Consider the following 24,597-nt stretch of genomic DNA (forward strand, 5'->3'; position numbering starts at 1 on the left):
CCTAGAAAGAGTCGTAATGTTTTATGGGCTCACAATGCAGGCTTTGACTGTCGATTTATTCTTAGACATTTATCATATAGAAAAACGGATACGAATTTGATTGAATCTGAAACAAAATTAAAGCAAGCCCATGATTTCTTTTATGATCGTGAAATTGTTATTAAAGATACTATGAGTTTCATTGCTAGTAAATTAGCAGATATGCCCGAAATGTTTAAATCATCGTGCACTGATATGACACTAGAAAAAGAATGTTTTCCACATAAATTAGTTTGTAGATACAATCATCAACTGCTTTGGCCAATGGATCTATTAGATTACTATGAGAAAAAGAAACACTAATAGCTAATGCGTCAAAGAGCAACGCCTGTGATGATAAATATTTTGATTGTGAATAGTATGCTATTCACTATTGCGAACGAGATGTTGATGTCCTACGAAATTGTTTTGAGGCATTTAGAAAAATGTTTATTGATCGATTTAATATTGATGTGTATCGCTTTATGTCAATGCCTTCATTAGCAAATGCTGTTCAACATAATGAGGGTTGCTTTGATGATTGTTATGCAATGAATGGAAACGTTCTAGCATTCGTTCGCGATGCAATTGTTGGTGGTCGTGTTATGACTCAAGACAATGAGAAACATCATATACAGCATAACAATGCTGATTTTGACGCCGTATCCCTATACCCATCAGCACAAGCTGAACTCGATGGTTATTTTAAAGAAAACCATAAATGGTTTAGAGGCCAAATCCCTCCTGATGCTGATTACTATATTGCTCGAGTAAAACTTGAGTCAATTGGTAAGCCCAGACACTTTCCATTGCTGAGTTTCTATGAAGATGGAGCTAGAAACTTTACTAATGATATTGCTGGGAAGACTATGGTATTGGGTAAGCAAGCGCTTGAAGATGTTATTGAATTCCAGGATGTTAAAGTTTCAATTATGGAAGGTATCTATTGGAATGAAGGATTCAATAATCAAATTGTAACTACAATCAAATCACTTTTTGGGGAACGTTTGAAATTAAAGAAAGAAGGTAATCCTCTACAGAATGGAATTAAATTGTTGATGAACTCTGCATATGGTAAACTAATCCAAAAGCCTATTGTTAAGCAAAAGGTAATGATTAGTGATAAGGTAAAGAGTCTTGAATACACAAATAAAAACATCCACAAAATGATATCTAGAACGCCAATTACGGATCATTTAGCACTATTTGAAGAATATAAGTCATTATCTGAACATTTTAGTCCAGCACACTTAGGTGTTCAGGTATTAGATTCAAGTAAACATATTATGAACCGAGTTATGTGTTTAGCAGAAGACATAGACGCAAAGATATGGTACCAGGACACAGACTCTATGCACATCGATTACGATGCTGTCATTAGACTTGCAGATGCTTTTAGACAAAAATATAACATAGAGTTGATTGGTAAGCAAATGGGACAATTTCACGTCGATTTCGATCTTAAAGGATCCGAAGGTAATATCTATGCTAAAGAATCTATCTTTCTTGGTAAAAAGAGTTATTTGGATATACTTGCTTGTGATGGTAATGACGTCCAGGGAATGCATACCCGTATGAAAGGCATTCCAAGTAAACAACTTGAAACATACACTTACGGTTAAATTTTCAAACGAAAATTATCGTTCAAATAGTATAACAATGGACTCTCTACTTACTCAGCTCTATTATGACCCAAATAAATTGATATACGTATAACACTAAAACAAGTCAAAGAATGGCACAAGACACAAAGTAGCATCCAGCAACATTCTACTCAAAAGAAGAAGTATCCTGAGTTTAAAATTGCATCAAACCATCCCAACGAATGGCAAATGGATCTTGCATTCTGGAACAAGCAACCTATATTGATAACAGTTAATATCAACAGTCGCATTGGATACGCCAAATTATTGAAAAACAAACAAGCAGCTACGGTTCAAAAAGCTATTGATCAATTCATTACAGAGCATGAAGTGTCCGCATTGATGTCAGATAGTGGATCTGAATTCACAAATCAAACAGTCGAAAAGTGTTTTGATAAAACTGCAATTACTCATGCTAATAATATTCCAGTTGACCATATAGTGCTTGGAAAGATAGATCCTTTTATCAGAACTGTAAAGGCTAGAATAACAAAGATGCAAGACACTATGGGTTTCAAGAAGCTCACACAGAAACTTTTGAATGATGCTATCGCTAACTACAGCGATACGAAGCACTCATCCATAAAAGCAACACCAAATGAAATGGAAGGGAGGGTTATTTTTGACGGAATTGAGCACAGTAAACGAGTGATTAAGCAAGTACAAAAAGGCATTCCAACTAGTTTTATTGTACGTTATCGTTTGAATCTGAAGCCATTTGAAAAAGAAGGTGCGAGATATTCAAAAGCTGTGTACGAAGTTATTGGATTAGATGGACTAAAGATGCGTATTAAATCAAACAATAATCATGTCCTATACAAACCAGTTAATGACTTGAAAATTGTAAAAGCAGAGAAAACTGATGCACCAATCGAGAACAATGCTGTGTTTGAAGTGGACAAGATCCTGGACCACAAGAAGCAACGCAACGGCTAGCACAAATATCTAGTGAAATGGAAATGATACGCTGTAATATAATTCAAATGCAAATGTTTAAGAAGGAACTATCTGTTATTCATAAGAAGAACAGAGTACTAGCTGAGCAACTGTTAGTTCACACCGACTCTGCACGGTTCAGTTAATCGGCTGAACGTTCCAGGATGGACCGTTCCCAAACCGGTTAATCTGGTGGATGGCCAGAAGCGCTTGACAAGAGGACAACAAGGAGGACAACGCTAGAGTAGAAGTTTAGAGGACAGATTTAATTGACTTTAATCTACTTACTTCGGCATTTACCGTTAACAACAACAACAGGTTAACAACCGCAACATCAACTCGACCGGAACGCTCCACGCAAGAACGCTCAAGACCATGACGACTACCAAGCGTGCCGAAGTCCTCCTCGGCAGTGGGAATACTTCCATTGGGAGTACAATATGCGCATGACGCTAGCCAGGAAGGGCTTGCTTGCGCATATTCAAGTCGTCAAGCCTGAGAACGAGATCACAGAGGCGTGGCTCGTCAACGATGCCAAGGCGCTTGGCATCATCGCCCAGGGTGTGGAACTCCAGCACCAGACCAAGATCCGGTCGGTGACGCGTTCCATGGAAGCATAGGAAACGCTCCGCGAGTTCTACAACCGCACCACGCTCCACAACCGCGTGACGATGACGCGTCGACTGCACGAGTTCAAGATGGAGAGCGGATCGTCTATGGCCGAGCATCTGGATGCGTTCGATGAGCTGATCGTCGGTTTGCAGACGCTGGGAGAGCCTATGGACGAGGCACGTCAGCTGGTGGTACGGCTGAGCAGCCTCCCCGCCGAATACGAGCTCATATCGTCTATCGTGGAGAACGCCAAGGGTGTGACGTTTATCGAGGCCAAGGAGAAGCTGTTGAAGGAGTATGAGCGACTCGAGAAGAAGGAAACCACGGAGAAGGCGTTCCAAGTGAATGGGAACGCAGGCAAGTTCCGAAACGGCCGAGGGAACGGTCGGAAGTGGACCGCTCCGAAGCGGAACGTTGGTTTCAAGGGCAAGTGCTTCAACTGTGACCACGTGGGCCACATGAAGCGGGACTGCCCTGCCACGAAGAAGGGTAGCCAAGACGATGCAGTGTTTGCAGTTGGTGGGGAACGCTCGGCCGGGTGGCTGATTGATAGCGGTGCGACGTCGCACATGACCTCTCACCGGAACGACCTGTTTGAGTACAAGTCGTTGGACACTAGCATGGAGGTGACGATTGCAGACGGCAAGAAGCTGCACGTCGCAGGAACTGGAACGGTCAAGTTGACTGGTTTGGACGGTAGTCGCATCCGTATGGTGGACGTGCTCCACGTCTCCGGGCTCGATAGACGCTTATTGTCAGTCGGGAAGCTCGCGGAACGCGGTATGAGTGTGGAGTTCCAGCGTTCCAGTTGTGTAATTTGAGGACGGAACGCTGCAATAGCGTTCGGGAAGAAAATCGGTAAGGCATCCCTGTTGAACTGTCAGCAGGAGGAGGCCCGTTTCGTGGAATACGCCGATGCAGACAGCGAGTGGGAGCTTTGGCACGTTCGCATGGGTCACCCAAACAGGGACGCACTGACGAAGACCCAGCGTTCCACGACCGGTATCCCGCCAGTAAGAAGGGGCTGCGAGACTTTGGGCGGTGGATGCATGAAGGGAAAGCAGACCGTGACGGCGTTCCCGTCACGATCACTATCGAAGACAACGCATGTGTTGGAACTAGTACACACGGACGTTATGGGACCAATGAGAACGCTCTCAAAGGGGGGTGCCAAGTACGCGCTGACCTTTGTAGACGACTACTCAAGGTATGTCGTGACATTCTTCATGAAGAGCAAGAGTGAGGTGGCAGCAAGCTGAAGGAGTTCAAGGCGCTGTATGAAAATCAGTGGGGGGAACGGTTAAAGTGCCTGCGTTCCGATAATGGAACGGAGTTTGTAAACAAGACGGTATTGAAACTCTGTCAGCGGAATGGCATCGTGCATCAGCGCAGCGTTCCATACAGCCCTCAGCAGAACGGTGTTGCGGAACGCATGAACCGTACCATCATGGAGAAGGCACGAAGCATGCTACACTACAAGTCTATGTCGACGGAGTGGTGGGCTGAAGCGGTGAGTACTGCAGTGTACCTTATCAACCGTTCCACGAACACATCCAACTCGGATGTCACGCCATATGAGTTGGCGTTCCAAGTGAAGCCACGGATGGAACACCTACGCGTGTTTGGATCACAAGGGTACGCTCACGTGGATGACGTGAAGAGAACGAAGTTGGAACCCAAGAGCTTCAGGTGCACGTTCCTCGGATACGCAGAGAGCGTAAAAGGGTATCGTGTCTACGACTTGGATGCATCCAAGGTCAAGGTGTCACGATCGGTAAAGCTGGACGAGCGTGAGGTGGGCGGTATCTATGACACGCCGTCGCCAGCTTCTGGAACGATCATCCATGTGACAAGGAGCGATGACGATACCGTGGTTCCAGCTCCAGAAGTGGAGCGACAGTCTGTTCAAGATGAACCGATGGAAGAAGCGGAAGAACCTGCTCAAGACATTGAGATGGACGATGTTGAATCGGGACGGAACGCAGAGCTACCACAGCTACCCGCACCGGAGGAACGCCGGTCGAGTGGACTGGAACTGGCAACGTACCGCTCACATCCTCCTGCGTTCCAAGAGGACCGGATAATCTTCCATCCTGAAACGGAACGCTCAACCCGACCACGGGAACCGGTGTTTTTGCTTGGGAACGGCTACGATGACGATGTGGAACGTCAGTCTGAAAGAGGTAGTGATGGACCGCCGTCTCCTTAGCGTCCTAGGATCGATGAAGACTGCTTACTCGCAGAGGCAGTGTTGGCATACGCGGCCAGCATCGGAGGCGTCCCGGATACGCCGAACACGTACGCAGAAGCTATCGTCAGTGATGAAGCAGCTGAATGGCGTCGGGCTATGAAGGCTGAGTTACACTCTCATTCCCAGAACGGAACGTGGACGTTGGTTCCATGTGGAACGGCTACGCGTTCCATTGGATGTCGCTGGGTGTTCACCAAGAAGCGCGACGAGGACGGTCGTGCTATCCGTTACAAGGCACGCCTAGTAGCTCAAGGGCTCAAGCAGAAGTTTGGAATCGATTTCGTTGAGACGTATTCTCCTGTTGCAAACATGAACTCGTTTCGAGCTGTACTCGCTGTCTGTGGCATGCGACTACATTATGGAGAAACTGGATGCTGACACAGCGTTCCTAAACAGTGGTTTGGTGGATTTGGTCTACATGGACGTTCCACTTGGTCTCAAGAACGCTGAAGGCATGAAGTGCAAGCTGCTAAAGGCCATGTATGGTTTAAAGCAAGCTGCAAGTGCTTGGAACAAGACTATCCATCGTGTGTTCCTGTAGAACGGTTTCAAGAGTTGTGGAGCCGACCAGTGTGTCTACGTCAAGCGTTCCAGGGACGCATTCGTGTACGTGTGCCTGTATGTGGACGACACGATCTTTGCGGCGAAGACACGCGAAGGGATTCGCGAAGTAAAGGGCGCTTTAAAGAGTGCCTTCGAGATGAAAGATCTTGGCAAGGCAAAGTTCATCCTGGGGATGGGGATTGATCATGATAAGGCAGCTGGAACGCTGATGATCAAGCAAACTCGGTACATTGACGACATTGTAGAACGCTTCAACCAACGGAAAGCCAAGATGTTGGATAACCCATGCGCGTCAAACATGAAGCTGCCGAAGATGATGTCGCCAGCCACGGAGAAGGTACGACGTGAAATGCAGTCAAGACCGTACCGTTCCTTGATCGGATGCCTGATGTACATCACAACATACACTCGACCGGACATTGCGTACGTTGTAACGCAGTTGTCACGCTTCCTGGAGAGTCCTGGAGCGCAACACTGGAGGGCAGCGATACGGGTCCTGCAGTTCTTGAAGACAAATCGGCAGCACGGTATTGTCTACCAAAGTGGAACGCAAGGTGTTAAGGCAGAGGCGCTCACGGACGCAGACTAGGGAAGCAACATTGACGACAGGCGTTCCGTATCAGGTGTCATGGTCATGATTGGGAACGCTCCGGTTGTGTTCAAGTCCAAGTACCAGAAAACGGTTGCACTCAGCTCAGCGGAAGCAGAGTACATGGCTCTGAGTCTGTGTACGCAAGAGGTACTGTGGACACGTGCTATTCTCAAGGACATGGGTCACGAGCACGCGAGAGCGACGCAGGTCTGGGAGGACAATCAAGGTGCTATCGCACTTGCATGTAACGCTGGGTATCATGCTAGGACCAAGCACGTGGATATCCGACATCACTTCATTCGGATAAATGTGGAACTCTCTATAATCAAGGTGGACTATGTCGACACGAAGCGCCAACTTGCGGACATGCTGACGAAGGCGCTTGGAACGAAGTCGCTAGCGTTCCTTCGAGAGGCAAGCGGGATCAAGAAGAGGAACGCCGCTGAGTAGCGATCCTTAACGAAGACGAACGCCGTGCAGTAGCGGTGAGTGGGAGTGTTAATTCACACCGACTCTGCACGGTTTAGCTAACCGGCTGAACGTTCCAGGATGGACCGTTCCCAAACAGGTTAATCTGGTGGATGGCCAGAAGCGCTTGACAAGAGGACAACAAGGAGGACAACGCTAGAGTAGAAGCTTAGAGGACATATTTAATTGACTTTAATCTACTTACTTCGGCATTTACCGCTAACAACAACAACAGCAATACAAGGAGCTACAAAAATATAAAAGTCAGATTAACACGATAAAAGAATTCGACCTCATCAAACGTCAATTGATTCAAATAAATCCGTTTATGAAATTCAAGTACCTCATTGTTGATAGACGGTACCAATCTCGCTTGGAGGATGTCTTCAATGTTCCGTTTGATCAGATTCAAAAAAAAATACAGGAAACTATTCTACGAAAGAAATGACTTGTGTCATCCCTACACTAGTAGATATTGTTCTGCCGACCACAGAGCTTGCTCATCGGTCTAAGGCCTCAGAGCTTCGCTCTATTGGAATTAGATTATAATTTAAAACTTCCTCCACTCTTTCGCATAAAACGTAGTTTAGCCATCTTAGCTTTCATCTCAGGCGATCCTTTTTTTGGAACACCTACTCCAGTTAAAATCCTTTACGGTACTACGAGCAGCATTAACTAAAGCTGGATGCCAAGTATATGCTCCTAGGGCTTGAGCGCCTGTATCAACAGCTCCCGATACAAATGGCTTAATAACTGGCCATATATTCTCTTTCAACCAAGGCCATGCTTTATCCCTGATCCAACTCCGTACCGACCCTCCACTCATTCCAGACCCCGTAAGAGCGTATTTAGTGAAGCAGCGATTTCACCTGGTGAAAATACAATTGATACTCCCTTACCAGCTTGAGCAGCCTTTTCCATTATTTTGCGTTTTCTGGATGAAGGGCTATCTTCTTTGAAGAGCCTTTAACTTGAGAAGTAGTGAATGATACTTTCAATGTCTTTAGGAACTTCTTTTTCTGAGCGTCTGAGGGCTCATCACAACTGACCGTAACGCAAGTGTTCATATTTGCGTAAACTATCTATATTTCTTGAAATAAAAAGGATTTCAAAAAAAATAAACAAAGGTACGGACGAATCGCAATCGAAGATTGCTCGGCTACCTCTGGTAGCGACAGTCCGATAGGTCCTTGACCGGCGGACAAGTACGACTGGTCTTCAGACCAATCAGCTCTACAGTGCAAATGTCGTTGCTTTTTTATTTTTTGTTGAAGCCCTTGGAGCATCTATTCCTAATCCCTTTGGAATTTCACTTCGCGTGCGCTCATGAGTCTCTTTTATTGAGAGTTTCAATAGTCTTTCTTGATTAGTATGCGCAGCTGATTTGATCGAGTTGCCTCGAAGGTTTGGATATCGCAATTTATAATTTTCGAATTCATCATTGTTAATCCGTCCTGGTATATTAGCACAATCTAAAAAGCTCGTCGAATCAATTTTAACTCTCTTTCCAAGCGACGATTAGCATTACCTAAACCAATCTCACCTTGAAGCTTGTAAAATTCATGTTTTAAAATGCCTCGTCGACCGGCTTGACTCCCAAAGCCTAAACCAATTGACGAGAACGAGAGAGCTCTTTGAAAACGTTTTGGATTTACTAATTTGACATTAATATCATCTGATTCGATGCGATCTCCATATTTTTCAATAATTTCATTCAGAGCTCCAAGCCAATTAGCATTTTTATCAACTCGATTCTTAATCGACGGACTGATTTCTCTCTGTTTCTTACTCGTGATTGCTGCGTATTCTCCAAGGTAATATGTTTTCTTTCCAATCTTTGGACCTTCTAGAAATACCTTCTCATCAGCTAGCCAGGGGTTAGCATTGTATAATCTAATAAAAAGTCTTTCACTTGATTATTGCCATCAGAAATTACTTTATCATTTGGGTCAACTGGTTGGATGTTAGTAGTACTATTTGCGAACGTATTTTAGACAGAATTTTTAAACATTGGTGATTGATTAAATGAGATGTTATTTTGCTTCATATATTTGATGTACATATCAAGCGTCGATTCCCAAGAAAGCCCTCTGTTGGGTTTCATCAAAGACTTTCAATGTTCCGTCCACTAACTTCACTCGATAACCTCCATTTACTGGAATATAGCCACCGTGTTGGTTTCTTCCCTTTTTATACGGAATTGGATCACGAGTACCTTCAGGAAAGGCATTGTTCATCAAAATATCATAAAGTACTTCATGTGCCCCAGACTCAATGTTAAAACGAAACTGACTCATAGAACCAATAGCATTATCTTTTGTCTCAATGCTAAAAAAATTCAATATGTAATCATACGTTGCAACCCAATCATATTTATTTAGAGGCTTGTTTGCGAACTTACCATTATTCACATTGAATAGTTTCCCGTCTGTTCCGATGTATACGTTTTTATCTGGAGTACCAAAAATTAAAATTGGATTAACTTTTCTTTTGTTAATAGTTGGATTAATGGTGTATTGATCAATTATTTTGTCTCGAGCATTTTTTTGAAATTTGAAATCATTTGCTTCGACTTGAGTCCCAAAATCATATGTACTCTGAACATCATCAATAACACTTAGGGAGTCTTCTTCATCACCGATATCATCATATTGTGATTCTGTTGTTGTCATTGTAGGCACTGCTTGTAATTCTGTTGTTGTCATTGTAGGCACTGCTTGTAATCCTGTTGTTGTCATTGTAGGCACTGCGTATAATCCTGTTGTAGACATTGCAGGCACTGCTTGTAATCCTGTTGTAGTCATGAAAGGTGTTGCTTGTATTCCAATCGTAGTGGAAGGTACTGCTTTTTGGTCTTTGGTTAGTCCAGAAAAATCTATAGTTTATTCAAATCAGTAGCCCATTGTGCTAGTTTGTATCTACATGTATCATTCTTAATGCTTTCTATCTGTAGATCTTGTAGGTTTTCTCGAGCAAGTCTCTTCAATTTATTTTTCCGATCGCGAAGAGACTTAAAATTCGGAAGCATATTAAAGCGAAGCTTTTTTCCGCACCGGTATATTGAAGCTCTCTAAGCACATCTCTATATAAATGTAACTTATTGTTTTTCTGTCACGAATTAATAGCATAATTAGAGAATTTGGATCTTCAAATCTAACATTGTTAAAATCCTGATCAACGATACTCAGAGTAATATTACTATATGCTCCATCGTTAATTGATAACCATTGATATTCAGGTGGTTGAATTGAGATCAACTGACCAATAGATGTTCCTTGAGCACTAAAAGATGTCAAAATGTCTGGGGGTACAGTCACTCGGTTATTAATGAGATTAAATAGCTACTGGCTGGATTTACTTGGGGAGATATGTTGCTCAATAATACTTGATTCGTTGTTTGGATGGACGATGGATATGTTCCAGCTGAAAATCCATTGCTTGAAACAGTGATTCGAGTTGTATTAGTAGCGGTTGGTAATCCAGTTCCTGTGAACTGTTGTAGCGGTTGCTACAAGTACAGTAAGTTGCTGTGATGGTGCCCAGCAACTACAGCACATCTGGTCGGTGTTTATACCTCGAACGAAGAGGTTGAGTAACCACCGACCAATCCCGCAATTTGCATATTTTTAGTTCTTTTCTAACAACAGAGAAATGAACACACTTCTACTTTTAGTTTGACGGCGACACCGATCAAAGAATTCTTTAGCTGGGGGTCGCGCTCAGCATGGAAGACGCTGACGAGGCATGGTGCCACATTCTGCCGGCGGAAGGCCTGTGGCAGTGTACCCGCCGCTCCCTCCTTAGTCGGACCGTGACGTACGGTTGGAGGAGACGACTACAAAGACAGCGGTGATACAAAGTGGCGAATCAAGGACAAGTCGCCAAGTGGAAGCTCTAGCTCATCATTCGGCAGCGGTGCAGCAGCCGACCGCGGAGCAGCTTGGCCATGTCCAGCACCAGCAGGACCGACTTGCGGGGCAGACATCGGAGTATCTCCAGGCCCAACACGACCGACAGTCGGAGCTGTTAGAGCAACAAAAGGAGTTGAAGCGTCAGATGGACGAACACCGGCAGTACCTGGACGAGCAATACCGTTTGCTCCGTGCTGCCGAGGAAGCAGTTGGATCGCAAGGCCAGCGCCTCGAGAGCCTGGCTGAAGCCGTGCAACCACATCTGCAGGCACGTTGGGGGGCCTTTGCTCAGGGCGCTACGCCTATAGTGGACCAACGACCACCGGAAGTGCCTTCTGTCAACTAAGCTACTGAAGCGGTTGTCGGTGAGTGGGTCTTGAGTTCCTCAGCAAGACTTACCTGGAAAAGCAGCAGCTACGGGTATCGGGGACAGACCGGTGCCAGTAACTAGCAAAGTAAAACTGGATCTACGTTTTTTAACCCCTCGTGGACCTCTCGTTTTGGAGAATGTAATCTGTTGGGTGACTGATCAACCACTTCCGCCTGGAGTGGGAGATTTACTGCTATCTCGTTTGATTATAGTACGATTGGGGTATAGCTTCGACAAGCTACTGGCTGTAGCGCAGCAGATGCAGTCCGTTTGGGATATGAGTGATGTGACAGAATAAACAACGAGTGGAATGGCGAGTGTTTTAGCTTACTCAGGACAGTTGAACCGTGTCGAACCTGCAGAGGAAGAATTGAATTTGCAGGAAGATGAAGATCAGATCTGTTTTCCTACTTTTACTGATGATATGGATACACAGCGCGGGTTGATTAAAAGCATACTACTAGAGAAAGCCGAGGAAGCTCGGCGTCTTGGAGCGTCACTTGAATTCGTTGAAAAAGTGAAGGCCATACTGATGGAGCTTATTGACGTCTTTCGCTTGATTATTGAAAGAGATAGACCTGTGGATATGCCACCAATGGCGGTGACACTCAAGCCTGGCGCCGTGCCAGTGCGGTGCCGAGCGAGAAGGTACTCTCAGACGCACCGTTAATTTCTCAAGAACACATTGACGCTCAAATATCAGCTGGGTTATGCTACAGAAACCCACGCAGCCGCTGGTGTTCGCCTCCACATGTTGTAAACAAGCCTGAAGCTGGAAGCCATCGTATGACAGTCGATGTTAGAGGACCTAACGAATGTGTGGAACAAATCGTGTGGCCAATGCCGATATTGGACGTAATTTTCGACCGACTTCGTGGATCATCACGATACTTCTCGCTAGACTTTTTTAAGGGATTTTGGCAGTTTGCCATGGCCGTGGAGTGTCAGGAAATTTACTCCATTCTCACAGAGGAAAAGGTCATAACACCTACTCGGGTACTTATAGGTGGCACGAATAGCGTGGCGTATGTGCAGTCAACAGCTCAAGAGATGTTTGCTGAAGTGTTCAACAATGGGTTGCTCATTTGGATTGATGATCTTTTGGGTTATTAGAGCAGCGATGAGGTACTGCTTGGCTTGCTAAAGAACGTGTTGACTATTTGTGCGGAAAAGGGATTAAAGTTAAACCCTAAAAAGTTTTCGTTCTACCAGCGTGAAGCACTTTGGTGTGGACGTATTGTGTCCGGTGATGGAGTACGATATGACCCAGCACGACTTGCTGCGCTGGCGAACCTTCCACCCCGTCGTACTGGTCAGGATTTACAACAGTTCATCTGTGCGCTTAATTGGATGCGCACTGCAATTCCAGCATACAATAAATTGGTGGCCACTCTGTCACAGTTGATGGAGAAAGTATATGGCCAGGCAGGAGGGCGTAAGAAGAACCAAGTAAGGAAGATTCAGCTCAGTGAGGCAGGTTGGGGAAGTACAGAAGCCATTTGACTTGAGCGGTGCAAAGAGGCACTGAAAAATGCGCTTCAGCTAGCACACCCGAGCCCCGAAAGACGTCTTTCAGTTTATACCGACGCAAGTGATGAACATTGGGGCGCCGCAATAACCCAGATTTCTCCCGGAATGGCTAGCAGACCACTTAGTGAACAAGATCACGAGCCGTTACTGATGTTGAGCGGAACCTTCTCAGGCTCTGCAAAGCGGTGGGCCATTGTGGAGAAAGAAGCCTATGCTATCATTGAAACTTGCCGTCGTGCGGACTATCTACTGCATCGCCCGGACGGATTCGCCTTTTTTACAGACCACAGGAACCTGCGGTACATATTTGATCCACATAGCGTTTCTACGTCTGTTGCACGATACACAGCAGATAAGCTGCACCGCTGGTCGATGTTATTGATGGCGTACAAGTACGACATCCACGACATCTCTGGAGAGGAAAATGTCTGGGCCGAGCTGCTGTCTAGATGGGGTTCGTCTTTCAAAACCGTGTGCACGATTCGACAAGTTGACTTGCCGCTTTCTCCACAGCTCGATGACACCTTTGTCTGGCCGGCGCAGGTGGACATTGCTACTGCACAAGATGCAGCAGCACGACCAAGCGACTTGGTTCGCTCAGAGACCAATGCATTGTGGACAGATGATAAAGGCAGAGTTTGGTTCTCGGACGAAGTGGTGGAACTCCAAGTACGTATCTGCGTGGTGGGTCATTTTGGCGTGGCAGGTCACCGTGGCGCTAACTACAGTGGAAAGGGTGACTGCTGAGTTTGTCTGGAAAGACATCGAGAAAGACATTGCGTTTTTTGCTCGTCGATGCCTACATTGTGCAAGTACTCTGAGTGGACCGCCCAAACCTCGTCTTCTGGGAGAAGCGATGCACGCAGAGCGGCCCAACGAGTTGATTCACTGGGACTACTTGTACATGAAAAGCAGTACAACCGGTGAAATGTACGTGTTAGTCATTAATGACGACGCGTCAAAGTTTGTGTGGCTGCTGCCATGTGAAGCAGCGGATGCCGAGACTACTTTTCACTGTTTAATGGACTGGTTTTCTTGTTTCGGTGTGTGTCGCACCTGGGTCAGTGACCAGGGCACGCACTTTAAAAATAAGACCATTGAGGCGCTCCAGCATGCGTTAGGGGCCCACCACCACTTCACCACGGCTCGATGCCCATGGGCGAATGGAACTGTAGAAGTGGTGATGAGAGAGACGATGCGCTGCTGCAGGGCTCTCCTTTCGGAATGGAAATTACAACCTCGGTAATAACCTAGAGTAGTGAAGATCGTGCAGATGGTGCTCAATAATACTCCGTTCCCGTCGCTGGGTGGAGTGGCTCCTGTCACTGCAATGACAGGGATTCCAGCCATACGCCCCGGTGATACAATTTTCATACCAGGTGCGATAGAATCGGTCACGTTGGACGCTATTCAGACATCACAGCTGCAAAATGTGGAGAGAGTGCAGCAAGCACTAGTGGATATCCACTGACGCGCAAGTCAAGTGAATAACGCTGTTCGCGCTACGGGCAGAGAGGCACGGAACAAAAAGAAGGGAACAACGATGGCGCAATTTGACATTGGGGACTTTGTGCTATATGCAGATGTGTGGCAACATACACGCAGCAAGCTTCGTGTGAAGTGGTGCGGACCTGCTCAAGTAGTTGGTACGGAAACCAACTGGGTTTTTGAGAATTAAAAACTTGGTAACAGGACAGCGCAAAGAGGCCCATGCCAGTCGATTAAAATTTTATGCAGACATCTCTCTTAACGTCAACGAGGACCTTCTTCAGCATATTGCGCACAGCAGTGAGGGACATATCGTGGAGAGCCTACTCAAGGCACGCTACAATAAGAACGAAAAATGCCACGAGATTAAGGTGCACTGGCGGGGGCTAGATATTCTAGAGGACTCGTGGGAGCCTGCTGCTGTACTGTTTGAAGATGTGCCAAGTGCTGGTTAGGCATTTGTCCGCGCACACGGTAAACTTGCGCCAGTCAAAGCGCTGCGAAAGGCTCTGAGCATCAAGTAATCGACTTAACGTTGCCAGCAATCGTCTCACAGGTAAGATAGTGGCTGCAGGAGAAAACGATGTCTTTCGAAGGGGGAAGTGTTGTAGCGGTTGCTACAAGTACAGTAAGTTGCTGGGATGGTGCCCAGCAACTACAGCACTTCTGGTCGGTGTTTATACCTCGAACGAAGAGGTTGAGTAACCACCGACCAATCCCGCAATTTGCATATTTTTAGTTCTTTTCTAACAACAGAGAAATGAACACACTTCTACTTTTAGTTTGACGGCGACACCGATCATTAATGAATATACACCAGTTGATGAACACGAATATCTACTTGGAACAGAATTTGGTGTTGCTAAGCAAGTAATTTCACAAGAGTAGTACGTTGCTTTCTCTCTAATAGCGATTTATACAACGTTATTACCTTGAGAATCAATCAAATATGCACCGATACTAACTAACTGAGACTGAATGTAGTTTGAAATATCTGCATACGAATAGTAACCATTTGGAAGCGTAATGGAGACTGTTTGATAGGTTGCTGCTGTTGGAACTAAAACACTGAACGTGTTGTTGCTGTATAAACTGCCATTCATATTGAATTGTGAATTGTAGATTTGCTGTAACGGGGTACGTAGCCCTAAGTGTACCCTGGTTACATGAAGTGTGACACTTCACACTTCAGGAGTATGACACGCCATACTCCGAGATATTTGGTACAAGGTACCAAGGTCGTTCAAAGCCAACCATTGGTTAAATGACATTGCATTTCTATAGGTAACTAACAGTTTGTATTAAACCCAAACTTAATCTACCTATAAATATACTCAGTTTACAATCTACCTTATTTGGGTCACTTCGCTCTCTTTAATAAAAGAGGGGACCTGTGAACTGCCGTTCACTGAGAGTTTGTATACTCTCGGAAGATAACTTCCTCTTGCGCAAGGTGCTGTGTGACCCCGTCACACTTGGTAGCACTTGAAGTCAATCCACGCCATCGCGGGTAGACTACCTGAGCCTCCGAAGTTCGTTGCCATGGATAGGAACGACTTCTCCCATTTGAACGACTCTCAGTTCGAGTCGGTTCGGAAGATGGCAGGCATCCTCGGGATGGAGGCCCTGCAGAGCCTGGTGGTGTCAACACCGGCTGAGCAGCTCGAGCGCGTCAATGCATTCGACGCGTACGAGCAGGGCCTCATCGCGCATGTGCGGGAGAACCTGCAGTCTCCGGCGGCGGAAGCAAATCCGCCTCACCCAAAGCCAATACGGCTGAAGGTAAAGTCGTATGAAGGGAAGGAAGGCGAGAACCTTCACTTCTGGGTCCGAGAAGTAGAGCTCGCGACGGACGCGGCTCTGATCTCGACCGAGCAACTGCGTGTTGCTTTTGCACTCTCCAACCTTAGCGGTCGTGCTAAGAGTTGGGTGTACACTCGGGAAGCAACATCCCCTGGATGTTTCACATCCTGGGCTCAGCTGTGCGAACAGCTCCGAGCCGCGTTCCTCCCGGCGAACTACGAGTACAGCCAGCGTTCGCGCTTCCTCGCGTGTAAACAAGGAAGGCGCGAACTGCACGAGTATGTGCAAGAGATACGGGAGCTCACGGCGTCCCAAGTGGGAAACCCACTCAATGAACACATCAAGATGACTGTGTTCATGGACAACCTTCGAGTGGGCCCCGCACGCACTCAGCTGTTCCGGGTGCAGGCAAGCACCCTTGAAGAGGCAATTCAAGTGGCTCTTCAAGAAGGGTACAGCCATCGCCAGGCGCGTACGCCGGCCTCAGCGTGGCCTGGGAGCTCCTTGTCGGCTCCCGGTCGAACAAGCCCCAACGGACCAGTTCCCATGGAACTCGGGTCCGCCGAACAGCGTGACATCCGCTGCTTCGACTGTGGGAAGATGGGCCACTTCAAGCGCGACTGTCCCGCGGAAAGACTCCGCAGACGGTCCTTCCCCAAGCCCGCCCTCAAGGGTCGCTGGCAGAAGCCAGGATCCCGGGGAGAGGGGAACGCAGGGAACCAGTAGGGGCGGGGGCGCCCTACTGGGGAAGAACTAAGTCTTCGTGATGGGTGCGCGGGTGGCGCGTACCACGGGGACTTAGCCCCTGAGAGTCTTCGCACTCTCGAATCGGCGAAGAGCAGCGGCGGGTTGCTCGTAGTACACGGATGTGGACGGGGGTACGATCACCCCTTTAGAATCTTGATTGACTCTGGGGCGTCGAAGAATTTCGCACGCCGCCAGACGGTTGCTCGTAACAGCAACAAGTTGTCCGAAGCTTTGCGAGAAAGCAAGGGCAACGGGACGGTGTCAGTGCGACTGGCCGACGGGAAGGTCGTCACTGTCCCCAACGTCCAAGTGGATCTGGCTGTCAAGTTTGAAGACTTTGACAGCCTCGAACAGTTCACTGTTCTCGATATGGATCCATATGATATGATCCTGGGCATGCCCTGGCTTGAGAAGCACGAGCCCTGGATCGACTGGCGAGGCAAGGCAATCGGTGCCAGCCGCCCTGCGCAGTCCGACAGAGCATTGGTGAGTCATGTTCCCACCTCTGTCAGGACCCGGGGCGCCCGCGAGGGCTGCCAGGGTACCAAAGCATCCGGCAGATGCTTGGGAGTCGTCGACGTATATGACGACTCCCAGGATGTTTTGATGGTGGCCGCGCCCAGAAGAGGCGCCGGCCAAGTGGGTAACTTAGGTCCACAGGCGGGTAACTTAGTTCCGCAGACAGCTGCAGCTGTCATGAACACTGAGAACAGCGTGTTCAGAGTGGGTAACAGAGTTCCACTCACGGTCGCCCAGACCTTAACTGAAGAGGAAGACGTCGGATATGCTTCCTGTGTGGGTAACACAGTGCCACACGCGGTCGCCCAGACCTTAACTGAAGAGGAAGGCGTTGAACACGCTTCCTGTGAGGGTACAACAGTATCACACGAGGCCACGAGTGCCTCGGATGTCGTAGCGACGACATCCCTAGACGTGGGCAGCAAAGCACCCCGTCACAGACGCCGTCGGCAAAGACACCGCCGCCGCCTCAAGTCGGATCCGAACTTCGTTCCGATCGACGTCGCTTCAAGCGACTCGGAGTCCAGGGCCCGGGCTCCTCCGACAAGGCCGGTGGAAGAGTGTTATCACATCTTCGATGGCGAGACCGGTTTACCCGTCAAGGCATCTGGTGTCCACCTGGAGCCGTTGCCAGAGGTTGCAGAGATACTGAACCTCGAGGTAAATGACGGTCGAGTCTTTCCTGGCCAACCTCAAGGCTGGAGAGATTGCTGAGATGGTACTCATGAGACCTGAGACCACTCAGGAGGAGCTGAACTCCTCCTCTGTCTTGGACGAGAACGTCCTGGAAGACATGAACAAGCAGCGTCAGGCGCGCTTGGGTTCTGAGATTCTCAAGAATCCCAAGGATCCGGTGTATCCTTTGGTGACGGAGTATGCGGACGTGGTGACCAAACACCCACCAACCCAACTTCCACCGGATCGAGGCGTACGGCACGAGATTGATCTCGTTCCCGGCACAAAGTATTGTGTCACGAGGCAATGGCCTCTCCCGCGCGAACAGTGCGAGGTCATTGATGCCTTCTTCGCCGCAAAAGCGAAGGCAGGCATGGTGCGGGAATCGAAATCCCCGCACTCGACGCCGACTTTCTGCGTTCGGAAGCCGAACGGAAAGTGGCGTCTGGATCACGCTTATAACAAGCTGAACAACGCAACGGTGCCGGCCTAAACACCGAATTCACGAAAGGATGTGTTGTTGAACAACATGGCCGGGAGCGTACTGTACAGTGCGCTGGATTTGGTAGACGGATACTACCAGATCCTGATGTGAGAGAGTGACATCCCGCTCACCGCGGTGAGCACTCCAAGTGGCATGCTTTGGGAGTAGCTCGGCATGCCGCAGGGCTTGTCTAACGCCCCGGCGACGTTCAATCGCCTGGTGACGCAATTGTTCCGCCCATTGCGTACCTTCGTACAGACGTACTTCGACGACATATTCGTCCATAGCCGTGCCGAGGGAGGCAAGACGGCCATGGAGGTGCATCTAGGACACCTCCGTCGAGTGTTGGACGTGATGCGAGCGAACAAGCTCTACGCCAACATCGACAAGTGCGTTTTCGCGTCACCAGAGATTAAAGTTCTCGGTTGCTTCGTCAGCAACGTGGGCGTTCGGGCTGACCCAGACAAGGTCAAGGCCATAGCAGCATGGCCGACGCCCCGATCCCAGAAGGATCTTCGAAAGTGGTTGGGCTTGGCCAACTACCTTCACAAGTACAGCGCTGGGTACGCGCGCTTCGCTAAGCCCTTGTCGAGCCTCCTTCAGAAGGACGTCGACTGGCGCTGGGAACAAGAGCACCAGGATGCTTTTGACAGCATCAAGGCCAGTCTCCAAGAGGCCCCTGTCCTGGCTCTGCCGGACGAGACGAAGCCGTTTAGCGTCGTCTGCGATGCCTCTGATTACGCCATCGGGTGTGCATTGCTGCAGGACGACACGGCTGGACAGGAACGAGTCATCTCGTTCCAGTCCCGACAGCTCAAAGCCGCCGAGCGGAACTACCCTGTCCATGACAAGGAGCTCATGGCAATGAAATATGCCCTTGTGAAGTTCCGTGTTCACCTTCTGGGCTCTAGGCCCTTTGTGATCTACACAGACCACGCGTCCTTGAGGACGGCGACTAACTCGCCTCACCTCTCCCAAAGGATGGCGAGGTGGCTGTCCTTCTTCGCGGAATACAACTTCCGCGTCGAATACAAGCCGGGCAAGCTCAACGTGCTTGCGGACGCCCTCTCTCGGCGTCCCGACTATGAGTTGGCCCACATCACGCGGGTGACAACGGATCTATATGATCGGATACGCATGGCGTATCGGGACGATGAGGCTGTCGCGCCTATCGTCAAGTTCCTTAAGGCCGGAACGAGCGCGAAGTCCGACTGGCTCTCGTCGCGACAGCGCTCACGGCTCCACCGACATGAGTTGAAGGAGGGCCTCCTCTATTATCGGGTGGAGCCCACTGATCCTCCACGGGTGGTCGTACCCAACGACGAGGATCTGAAGTTCGACATCCTCGCGGAGGCGCATGACGCGCCCTCCAGCGGCCACTTGGGCCGCGAGAAGACCTTTCTGTCGGTCTCTCAGTCCTTCCGGTGGACACATGTACAAGTGGGTCGCCCGATACGTCAAGACATGCGAAACATGTCAGCGGGTCAAACCCGCAGGGCACTCTTCGGCTCCACTACAGAGCCTGCCCGTACCGGCTGATTGTTGGAAGTCGATGAGTCTTGACTTCATCTTTGGGCTTCCCGCCGACGGACACGGCAACACCGGAATTTTGGTGTTCGTGTGTCGGCTGAGCAAGATGGTACATCTTGCTCCGGTTCCCGTCACTGTAACGGGCGAACAAACCGCAAGGTTGTTCGTCGATGGCGTGTTCCGCTATCACGGTCTCCCGGAGACGATTGTCTCGGACCGAGACCCGCGGTTCACTGCTGCGTTTTGGAAACGCTGTTTCCTTTACTGGGAACTCGTCTGCGGATGTCCACTGCGGATCATCCACAGACAGACGGCCAGACAGGGCGCGTCAATCGAGTGCTCGAGGACACTCTGCGCAGTGTGTGCGCGGTAGCACCACGTACGTGGGCGACGCAGCTTCCAGTTGTTGAGTTTGCGCTCAACAACGCGGTGCACGCGTCCACGGGGTTTACGCCGTTCTACTTGAACGGCTTCCGCCACACCAGAGTGCCTCTCACTCTTCGAGGAGACACTGACTCCTCTATTCTAAGTGGGGGAGAGGCTCGGAAAGCCCTTTCCTCCCAGGTCTCGGATGTGAGGCCAGTTTCGCTGCGGAAACAAGTGAAATCCTTTATGGATACCAAGCAGAGTGATGTCAGAAGGGTCCGCGATGCCATGGCAGCGGCCCAAGATAAACAAAAGGAGTACTCAGACAAACAAGGAAGAGGAAACTTAAGTATATTTGAGGTTGGTGACTTAGTGTTGCTAGACACGAGGAACCTACCTCTAGACACTGTTAGCTCTGTCGGCAGCAACAAACTGAAGCACCGCTTCATCGGACCTTTTGCAGTCCTGGCCAGACATAGTGCGTCGTACACCATCGACCTTCCAAAGTCAATGAAGACGCACCCGACGTTCTATGTCGGACGTCTTAAGCGGTACTTTGACCCGCAGGGGGTTGCTGACTCGCAGACCCCCCTTGACCCAGCTCCTCGAAGCGAGGGCCGGTCACAGTCGTCGACGAGGGCGTCGGAGCAGGCACCCGAGACTCGGTCTGGACGGCAAAGCTGCGCTCAAGACCGTACGCGGGAGGAGCTCCATACGAACGGACCCCGGAGCCATACGCCGAGTACGCTGAGTACGTCCTTCTTCGCGGAATACAACTTCCGCGTCGAATACAAGCCGGGCAAGCTCAACGTGCTTGCGGACGCCCTCTCTCGGCGTCCCGACTATGAGTTGGCCCACATCACGCGGGTGACAACGGATCTATATGATCGGATACGCATGGCGTATCGGGACGATGAGGCTGTCGCGCCTATCGTCAAGTTCCTTAAGGCCGGAACGAGCGCGAAGTCCGACTGGCTCTCGTCGCGACAGCGCTCACGGCTCCACCGACATGAGTTGAAGGAGGGCCTCCTCTATTATCGGGTGGAGCCCACTGATCCTCCACGGGTGGTCGTACCCAACGACGAGGATCTGAAGTTCGACATCCTCGCGGAGGCGCATGACGCGCCCTCCAGCGGCCACTTGGGCCGCGAGAAGACCTTTCTGTCGGTCTCTCAGTCCTTCTGGTGGACACATGTACAAGTGGGTCGCCCGATACGTCAAGACATGCGAAACATGTCAGCGGGTCAAACCCGCAGGGCACTCTTCGGCTCCACTACAGAGCCTGCCCGTACCGGCTGATTGTTGGAAGTCGATGAGTCTTGACTTCATCTTTGGGCTTCCCGCCGACGGACACGGCAACACCGGAATTTTGGTGTTCGTGTGTCGGCTGAGCAAGATGGTACATCTTGCTCCGGTTCCCGTCACTGTAACGGGCGAACAAACCGCAAGGTTGTTCGTCGATGGCGTGTTCCGCTATCACGGTCTCCCGGAGACGATTGTCTCGGACCGAGACCCGCGGTTCACTGCTGCGTTTTGGAAACGCTGTTTCCTTTACTGGGAACTCGTCTGCGGATGTCCACTGCGGATCATCCACAGACAGACGGCCAGACAGGGCGCGTCAATCGAGTGCTCGAGGACACTCTGCGCAGTGTGTGCGCGGTAGCACCACGTACGTGGGCGACGCAGCTTCCAGCTGTTGAGTTTGCGCTCAACAACGCGGTGCACGCGTCCACGGGGTTTACGCCGTTCTACTTGAACGGCTTCCGCCACACCAGAGTGCCTCTCACTCTTCGAGGAGACACTGACTCCTCTATTCTAAGTGGGGGAGAGGCTCGGAAAGCCCTTTCCTCCCAGGTCTCGGATGTGAGGCCAGTTTCGCTGCGGAAACAAGTGAAATCCTTTATGGATACCAAGCAGAGTGATGTCAGAAGGGTCCGCGATGCCATGGCAGCGGCCCAAGATAAACAAAAGGAGTACTCAGACAAACAAGGAAGAGGAAACTTAAGTATATTTGAGGTTGGTGACTTAGTGTTGCTAGACACGAGGAACCTACCTCTAGACACTGTTAGCTCTGTCGGCAGCAACAAACTGAAGCACCGCTTCATCGGACCTTTTGCAGTCCTGGCCAGACATAGTGCGTCGTACACCATCGACCTTCCAAAGTCAATGAAGACGCACCCGACGTTCTATGTCGGACGTCTTAAGCGGTACTTTGACCCGCAGGGGGTTGCTGACTCGCAGACCCCCCTTGACCAAGCTCCTCGAAGCGAGGGCCGGTCACAGTCGTCGACGAGGGCGTCGGAGCAGGCACCCGAGACTCGGTCTGGACGGCAAAGCTGCGCTCAAGACCGTACGCGGGAGGAGCTCCATACGAACGGACCCCGGAGCCATACGCCGAGTACGCTGAGTACGCCGGGTACGCACCATACGCGTACGTCTGGGACTGTGCCGCAGGCGGCTCCGAACGTGGCAACAAAGCCTCGATCCGTCGGAGCATGCGAAAGGCCTCGTCCAGATCGGACAAAGAGGCCCGTCGATCCACCCGCAGGTGCAGGCTCGCGACCTCTCGCTCCACCAGGTCCAGGCGGCCCGCAAGACGAGCGAGCTCGCCCTGATTCCCGGCCTGGGCGGCAGCATTACCGCCAGTCCCAAGGCCAAGTGCAATCTCAAGCACGAGGACACGTTGACGGAGGCGGTCAACCTCAGGGTCCTGTGTCGGACCAGCAGTCGGAGCACTCGGACGAGAGTGGCTCTCGGGAGGCTCCGAGTACTCGTACTCGTACGAGGGCACCTCCGCCCCTGCTTGACCGGAATGGAGAAGCCCACTTCCAGGTGGAGCGGATCCTCCAGGAGCAACGGTGTCGCGGCAAGCGACAGCTCCTCGTGAAGTGGAGGGGTTATGCCCACTCCGAGAACTCGTGGGAGCCGATTGAACGGCTCCTGATTGACTGCCCGAAGGCTGTCGCAATCTGGGAACAGAAGCGGCGGCAGCTTCATAAGTAGTCCGGGGCTTCTTGCCCGAACGGGGTACGGACGATGAATACATACCGTACCCGCGCTCATCGTGAGCGCTAGAAGCCGCGCGCTTCAGGATGTCCCTTGGCAGCATACGCTTGCTGATCAAGTGGGCAAACCTCACACGAAGATCACGCTGGTCCAGGATGTGGGACAGCTGCTGATCTTCATGGAGCTCCCATAACTCCGTGGGCGAGTACTTGAGAGTCTCCACCCACGCCCAGAACATGTTCTCGGGCATAACCCAGGGGTATCCCCAAACAGGATAGAGACCACCCCGGGTCTCGGGCTTCTTACGACAAGTCGTGAAGTCCTTAAGGGGAATGCGGTGTTGCGCGAGAAGCACACACCGAGCAGCCTCCACGTTGTCGACGAACAACTGTTCTTTCTGAACAAGGGCTCGTTCATAGATGCCCCTAGAAGTGTGGCCGCCCACAAGGCCACGAGGAGCGACGAGAAGCTCTAAGAAGAGGTCAGCCCCAGAGCTCTCCTCGGGAGGCCAATACCCTCTTGAGTTGATGGCAGCTCCCTGGCTGACGGGTGCCGCCACCGAACCCCCACGCACGCGCTGGGCAGCTTGGAAATCCTCCTGCTGCTGGTCGAGGTCATTCGAGACCTCCCGGGGCTCAACAATGGCACCCTCCGCTTCCTCTTCTTCCTCCTTCTCCTCCTCTTCATCCGAGGAGCCGAAGAGACTCTGATAGGAGCGTCGAGTCTCCTTCTCCTCGCGGAGTGGAGACTAAGAGGCGGTACGCTTCTTTGAGGGCTTGGCGCCTTCGGCTTTAGAGGCCTTAGCGCGCGCAAGACCCTCGGCAAGCGAGAGACGTTTGCGAGGATTCTCTTCCTCATCGCCACCGGCTTTGGGAGCGCCCTTAGCCTTAACGGCCGGACTCTCAGAGCGCACAGAGGTCCTCGGACTGTGATCACCGTGATCACTAGCGGGCGACTGCACGCTGCCTTCTTTGTGCTCACTGGGCACTGGGCTGTGCCCTCCCACAGAGCCCGCAGGAGCATCCTGAGTGCTCTCGGACTCGGCATCGTCTTCACTGCCCGAGTTGAACTCGCGTTCTACGAA

General features: G+C 50.1%; 3 protein-coding genes across 3 annotated transcripts; 1 reads left to right on the plus strand and 2 right to left on the minus strand.

Moving 5' to 3' along the window:
- Nucleotides 1–569: 569 nt before the first annotated feature.
- Nucleotides 570–1,440, plus strand: PITG_19132 (uncharacterized protein; the record flags this gene model as incomplete). The annotated part of the gene is made up of 3 exons (XM_002997399.1): nucleotides 570–834; nucleotides 916–1,391; nucleotides 1,435–1,440. 3 exons carry the CDS (start codon nucleotides 570–572, stop codon nucleotides 1,438–1,440), a joined length of 747 nt encoding a protein of 248 aa, XP_002997445.1.
- A 6,187-nt stretch (nucleotides 1,441–7,627) lies between these two features.
- Nucleotides 7,628–8,151, minus strand: PITG_19133 (uncharacterized protein; the record flags this gene model as incomplete). The annotated part of the gene is made up of 4 exons (XM_002997400.1): nucleotides 7,628–7,701; nucleotides 7,748–7,870; nucleotides 7,918–7,996; nucleotides 8,056–8,151. The coding sequence occupies 4 exons, from the start codon at nucleotides 8,149–8,151 to the stop codon at nucleotides 7,628–7,630; spliced, it is 372 nt and encodes a 123-aa protein (XP_002997446.1).
- A 405-nt stretch (nucleotides 8,152–8,556) lies between these two features.
- PITG_19134 (uncharacterized protein) lies at nucleotides 8,557–9,888 on the minus strand (the record flags this gene model as incomplete). Its single annotated transcript, XM_002997401.1, has 3 exons — nucleotides 8,557–8,977; nucleotides 9,094–9,174; nucleotides 9,218–9,888. 3 exons carry the CDS (start codon nucleotides 9,886–9,888, stop codon nucleotides 8,557–8,559), a joined length of 1,173 nt encoding a protein of 390 aa, XP_002997447.1.
- Between the last annotated feature and the right edge of the window lie 14,709 nt (nucleotides 9,889–24,597).

This window comes from Phytophthora infestans, genomic scaffold, assembly GCF_000142945.1.
Source record: "Phytophthora infestans T30-4 supercont1.75 genomic scaffold, whole genome shotgun sequence".
Lineage (NCBI taxonomy): Eukaryota > Oomycota > Peronosporomycetes > Peronosporales > Peronosporaceae > Phytophthora > Phytophthora infestans.